The 6,468-nt window shown below is 30.8% G+C and overlaps 1 protein-coding gene and 1 non-coding gene across 2 annotated transcripts in view; both read right to left on the minus strand.

Annotated features, from left to right (window-relative positions):
• The window catches only part of LOC111637620 (40S ribosomal protein S4), a 28,574-nt gene that overhangs the window by 7,575 nt on the left and 14,531 nt on the right, over positions 1 to 6,468 (minus strand). Inside the window, exons 4-5 of the mRNA XM_023383189.1 lie at positions 3,178 to 3,275; positions 2,778 to 2,899 (exon numbers count right to left, since the gene is read on the minus strand). Of these exons, the coding sequence (XP_023238957.1) occupies positions 2,778 to 2,899; positions 3,178 to 3,275 (220 nt within the window). The remainder of the gene's footprint in view (positions 1 to 2,777; positions 2,900 to 3,177; positions 3,276 to 6,468) is intronic.
• LOC111639049 lies at positions 3,362 to 3,496 on the minus strand. The gene has a single exon (XR_002759007.1). It is a non-coding gene; the product is annotated as a small nucleolar RNA SNORA16B/SNORA16A family (small nucleolar RNA).

The following is a 6,468-nucleotide window of genomic DNA, read 5'->3' on the forward strand; positions in this document are numbered from 1 at the left end:
GGGGGGGGGGGGGGGTCGATGTCGCCTGACATGAGCCAAGTCGTCCATGCCTTACCTCGCCCCAGGGAGACGTTCCAGACCTTGCCGAAGCAAATCTTAGGAAACTAATTCAAATCAACCAGAGGTATGACCAAATATAAATGTTGTTTTGTTCTTAAAAGTCATCTTTACTTCGAGTATCGCTCACACCTTACCGACAACCCCTCTCACCGCCTCCACTCGACCTGACAAAAGAATCCCAACTTTCCGGGATAGAAAAACCCATAAACAAGCCATCCACTGACCAGTGGGCAGTTCTCACCAAACTTGCCTATCAAAAAGAGGTACGACTTCGTCCTACCTCAGGCTACCCACGAACATTATTTAAGTAATGAAATCATTCAAATATCATCATCACACCCTATATTTCCTACCTTCAATTTTTAAGAGCATCTCAGATTGAAATTCAGTAAATCTGGTCACTTCAGGCTGGAGTATATCATCATAAACTTCTATTTTACAATTACAATAATTAGTCTCATAATAACTTGCATTTCATACAAGAGACTGTATGATTACATTTCTGAGCAATATTTAAGGGATGAGTGTAAATTATATTTTTATTAAAACAAAGTAATTATTATTATTCTTTGAGTATGAAAATTAATGGTAAAATACCAATTAACTTTGTATTACCATAGATTTAAGTGTGTAAAGAATGAAGTTTTATCTGTATAAAAACTTTTAAGTCACTATACATTGGTATGAATAAATCTGAAACAAACATTTTTCCTAAAATTAATAAAAGCATTTTATACTTTTGTTTCAAACGTGATTATACTTAAGTAATATAATGAATGAATAAAGAGTAAATCAGCACTTTCTGTATGTGTTACACGGAACAGTTAAACAAAAGAACATAACATTCAAACAAATTAATTCATACAAAGTAACGTGAAAAAGAACATAAAACTGGAATTAAAATATTTTAATTCCAGATGTTTCTTCCTAATTCATAACGCAACGATCTCAATGTAAAAAATCTTGAAAGAATCTGCCATTTTTTAAGTTCAAATTTCTTTATAATACATACATATTTATTTACCAAAATACGCTAATATAATATAAAATATAATATACATTTATACATATCGCGTTGAAACAAATATGAAGTCAAATAATCAAGGATTAAAACCGATTTTAACACGTTTCCACTCACCATTTTTCAGACCCACTTCACGAGAAGAAATATCCCTATATAATTACTGGTTTTTTAAAATTTCATTTACAACTAGACATGAAGAAGGTCTTTTACCCATACCCACTATGGGTTCAACTAAACCCATCTTAGGCTGGTCAGATGGTGAGAGATTACTCAGGACAATCAATTCATGAAACTTTCTTGAAGTTACACGCCTTATTTCAATTCAAGATCTCCAGAGGCTGACCTTAAAGCCACTTCCACATGATCTGGGTGTTTTCCTGGATGGGCAAAACTCAGGCATAGAATTTCATTGGAATGAATAATTGCATTGTAAGGCACAAGACTTTTCACACATGTAGACATGTTGAAATATTCATCTGGGCAACAAATCTACCCAGATTGTCAAACTACAAGTTTATTAGCCTGGCAGGCATTTGTCTGTGACACAACCTAGGAAACATCAGAGTGAATGCATATCTTCACACAATATGAGTGATTAAACATCCAGGGGTCGTATTCTGGTCACCGAGATATTAATTCTTCTGTAAATTTTAATTTTTTTCAAAACTCACTCACTCTGGAAGATGGGCTTGTTTTAAGGTATGGCAATGCAACACTTGGGCAATCTGCCTATGGGGGATGCCTTCCGGGAGGTCTTTTTAATGGTAACTGGCCCTATTCAGATGTTACAGATGTGGAGAAAACTCGGAAACTCCTCGGCCAGCCTGTCCTGGGAAAATACAAACCCATGATCACAGTCCCAGTGTTCAGGGAACGTAACCGCTTGACCACTAGTGGACAGTGGAAGATTTGAGAGCCACCAGTAAAGTCATTCATCAAAGAGCTAAAGTGACCAGACATCCTGCATTAACTGGACAGTCCCAGTATTGAATAAAATATCTCAAATTATCCCATTTTTACTTATAAGTAATTATTATTCATCAATATAAATGTGAGAAGCGGCCCAAATCAAGAACAATTAAATAAATCAACAGAATTATAATATTAACTATAAAATAGTTTTAACAAAGAAACCCTCCATTTTCTTTTTGGTTTTTTTTTTCGAAATTTTCCAAGAATGTTCATCTTTCCGTCCCCGGAGTAACTTCCTTTCCCAACGGAACCCGCAACTGAATCACCCGGTCCTTATCCAAAAAATTCTGTAATTGGTGAAAAACGATCACGAGACCAGAGGGTATAAATGAGAGGCGAGAATCGACCGGGGGGGGGGTCGACGTTGCCTGACATGAGCCAAGTCGTCCATGCCTTACCTCGCCCCAGGGAGACGTTCCAGACCTTGCCGAAGCAAATCTTAGGAANATGAATTATAACAAAATACAAAACATTTTAAAAAATTATTAAACAAAATAAATTTTCTTTCATTTAAATAAAAAAAACTAAATTTAAAATGCCAGTCTACACATTTTTCACGACTCCAACTCCTCTGGCCAGAAATTCCTCCCAACTATGACTCCACAGCCCTGGTTGTAATAAAATACTAAAGTATTAATTATATAAACAAACTCATTCACAAAGAAACTTACCAATGTCAAATTTAATGAAATCCATTATCTTTCCAGTTGCAATATCCAACTGAATGGTATCATTCACCTTAATCAAAGGATCGGGATAACGAATTGTTCGGCCGTCGTGAGTAACCAAAAATGGAATACCTTTCGGGCCAACCTGAACTCGCTTCACTCTGCATAGTTTATACTAAAATAAAAACAATAACAATTAATTACAAAACTTATTACATTTTAAATTTTTTAATTAAATAGCATAATTTTCATTCATATAACTGTAAAATGGGTGAAATAATTTGTGCATACAATACACACAAATTTTGGAACCATCATATTAATATGGCACCATAGTTTTCTTGTCAGAAAATATAAGTAGATATATTCTGAAAAATTAATTTTAATGGTGCAAATACTACGAATCATGGTTTAAAAAATATGTATGATCTGTAGATCAATTTTATTAAATACCTTAGCTTCCTCAGCAGTAATTCTATGTAGGATAAAACGACCTTTCACATCATACAAAAGACGAAAATATTCTCCTGTCTTCTCAATGGTAATAACATCTGAAGTAAAAACATTTTAATATATTACTCATTTAATTCCCAAACTCTTTAAAATATCAAAAACTATTAAACTTTTTATATAAATTAATGTTCGTTTCTTGGGTAATGCTCAAATCACACACAATGAAACAAGCGACCGTGAAAGAAATTTTTATTTATTTTGGCTTTTTTTGATCACGGAAATCTTAATGAAATTATCCATGACTTCGAAAAAGCCAATATCAAACTCAAGAAAAATAAGCAAATTTGTATTCAGGTAAGCCAATTATGATAATTATTACAATGATTATGAACATGAATCAGCTATTTCTAAATATAGTCTATAAAAAAAAAAACTGAAACTGGGAAGCATCGAACACAGTTCTAAATGTATTTTAACCACTAGATATTGAGGTACTATCCAATTTCTAAATGACATTAATAAATAAAACTGTATATACTCAATTTGTTCTTATATTTGAATTTACTAGCACTGATGAAAATAATTTATTACATAGAATATAAATTATCAGACACATCATCAATTTGACATGGTCAAATTAACAATACAGATAAAAAGTTGGATATAAGAAGTTTCATTGAAGTTTAAATAAATAAAAATGAATATTTAGAAATATCTTTACTTAAGTTAATCTGTATTTTCAACAAATTGCATAAACATATAACAAAGCCTTTCTCTATAAATCAAGTTTTTACACACCCATAAAAAATTATTATTATTATTATTATTATTTGTAAATGAAATAGTCGTATTAAATTTTTTTATTTTTGCAGCATGATTTTAACCTCATTGCATCACTTTTCTACTTTAACTAATCAATTTATTATTTATCTTATCATTATACATTTGTTTTAAAGATTGTCATTGTTATATATATATATCTAGTAATGGGCAGATTTAACAATAAAGCCCTAAGGTAAGAGTGAAAACAAACTAGTGAATAGAAGTATAATAGATCAAGCACAATTTGTTGAAAAAATACTGAAAAGTTGTCATGCAGCAAATTATCATAATCATAATATAATGAAAGTTATAATCATGTTTTTCACAGTAATGAAGACAAAACAGATTAATGTAAAAAGAATTACAGATGGTTCATAGTCATTGCCTGCAAATTTACATATTTAACAAATACTTCATTTCAAGTAATTTAAATACTATATAATTTAAGCCATAATAATAATAATTAAACATTATTATAAACGATAATTTTTCTACACTTCTTTGTAATTTGAAATGCATCCACCTTTTCTCAGATATGAAAAATAAACCAGCAACAAGTTGCTCCACTTTCCCAGCATTTAAAATTTTGGTGGTGCCATATGTTAGCATATTTTATTAAAAAATTTATATTTTTAACTATTAATATAATGAAAGTTATAATCATGTTTTTCACAGTAATGAAGACAAAACAGATTAATGTAAAAAGAATTACAGATGGTTCATAGTCATTGCCTGCAAATTTACATATTTAACAAATACTTCATTTCAAGTAATTTAAATACTATATAATTTAAGCCATAATAATAATAATTAAACATTATTATAAACGATAATTTTTCTACACTTCTTTGTAATTTGAAATGCATCCACCTTTTCTCAGATATGAAAAATAAACCAGCAACAAGTTGCTCCACTTTCCCAGCATTTAAAATTTTGGTGGTGCCATATGTTAGCATATTTTATTAAAAAATTTATATTTTTAACTATTATAAAATGGCAAAAAGCTTAATTTTGATGGTAGGGATGAGTTTTATGAAAAAAATTGTAAATGCTAAGAAGTAAAATCATCATTAAGTCCAACCTTGCAGAGATATAAACAACCCCCATTATCTCCTCATCCCTTGACTTTTAATCACCATAATTTAATAGCATCGACCCCCTAATAAACAAACCTCCCTGCAAAATTTCAGAAATTCTCGACAAAAAGCACGAGTTGTTAATTAAGCTTCAAACAGAGTGAATGGAATTATGCCCCCAAACACACACTAACATCACACATGCAGAAATTACCCCCAAAATTTTTTGCATTTCTTGACATTTCAAGGTGTCCAAAGTCCAAAAATGTAAAATTTTTGCCAGATTGCCATATTTTCCCTCTGTTATAACAGCTGGGAAAGTAAAATAATAATCTCTTCCAGTTCCAATATAAATCAAAATATATGCCACATTTACTTAAACGTAAGATGCAATTTTTAATGGTTTAGTATCTCGAAAATACAGTGTATCTTAGACATAACGTAAGGTGTTGTAATTAGCAATCTCTAATGCCATGCATCTTATTTCTCTGTCACTAATTCTATGCCATCATTTTAATGATTCAGTAACATTGTAAGTACTTAAATGAAAATATCCAAAAAGTTGTGCAGTTCTCTTTCAAGAAATGATGCATTTCTGATGCTGTAAATCAGTGGTTCTCAACCAGGGGTACTAGTGAAAATCAAAGGGGTACATCTAACTTTCATTATAAAATGGCATATGTTAATCAATTTGCTGTAAATTATTAACACAAGAAACAAGAAACGACAAAAACTTGCTTTAAAATATCCCAGTGTGAACACAGATTTCCCTTTTAACAGTCTAAACAACTTGTTTATCCAATTTATTTGTCCGTCTGTTAGTGCCATTAGTGCTGAGTGAACCTGTAGTCTAGTAAAATTACAGTTTAACTGAGCATTAATTATTTCTCGATAAGATTGGGGCTTTTCGTGTTTTTACTGAACTGCAGGTATTAGGAATAACAAGGCCTGGATCATATCCCCACCATGCAATGCGTGTCACTGCATGCGCGCATTACTTGATATTTAGCAAATTTATACATTACATTTGTTACAAAAATTGAAAGATTCATGTATTGTTCTGCATGTTATAAATTTGCAGCCATTAGTTTCAAGGTCAGTACACAATTATAATCTCTATTTAACAACGTGGGAACCAAATTTTGAAAAATTGCTGAAGATTTATCGCAACAAATATCCCATTAAATTTTGTTAGAAATTATTGTAGAATAATTTAATTTTTTTAAGTATAATGATTTATTTTTAGGAAATGTAATTTATGCATGTATTGAAATGACTTCTGTGATTTTATATAATATACTTATCAAATAATAATAAATAAATGTATGTACCTGATTAAATTTATTATTATTTACGTAAAATAAGTAATTCACTTTTAGTTATAGTTAGTTAG

The sequence above is a fragment of the Centruroides sculpturatus genome, unplaced genomic scaffold (assembly GCF_000671375.1).
Source record: "Centruroides sculpturatus isolate CEXI.00-Female unplaced genomic scaffold, Cexi_2.0 scaffold100, whole genome shotgun sequence".
Classification (NCBI taxonomy): domain Eukaryota; kingdom Metazoa; phylum Arthropoda; class Arachnida; order Scorpiones; family Buthidae; genus Centruroides; species Centruroides sculpturatus.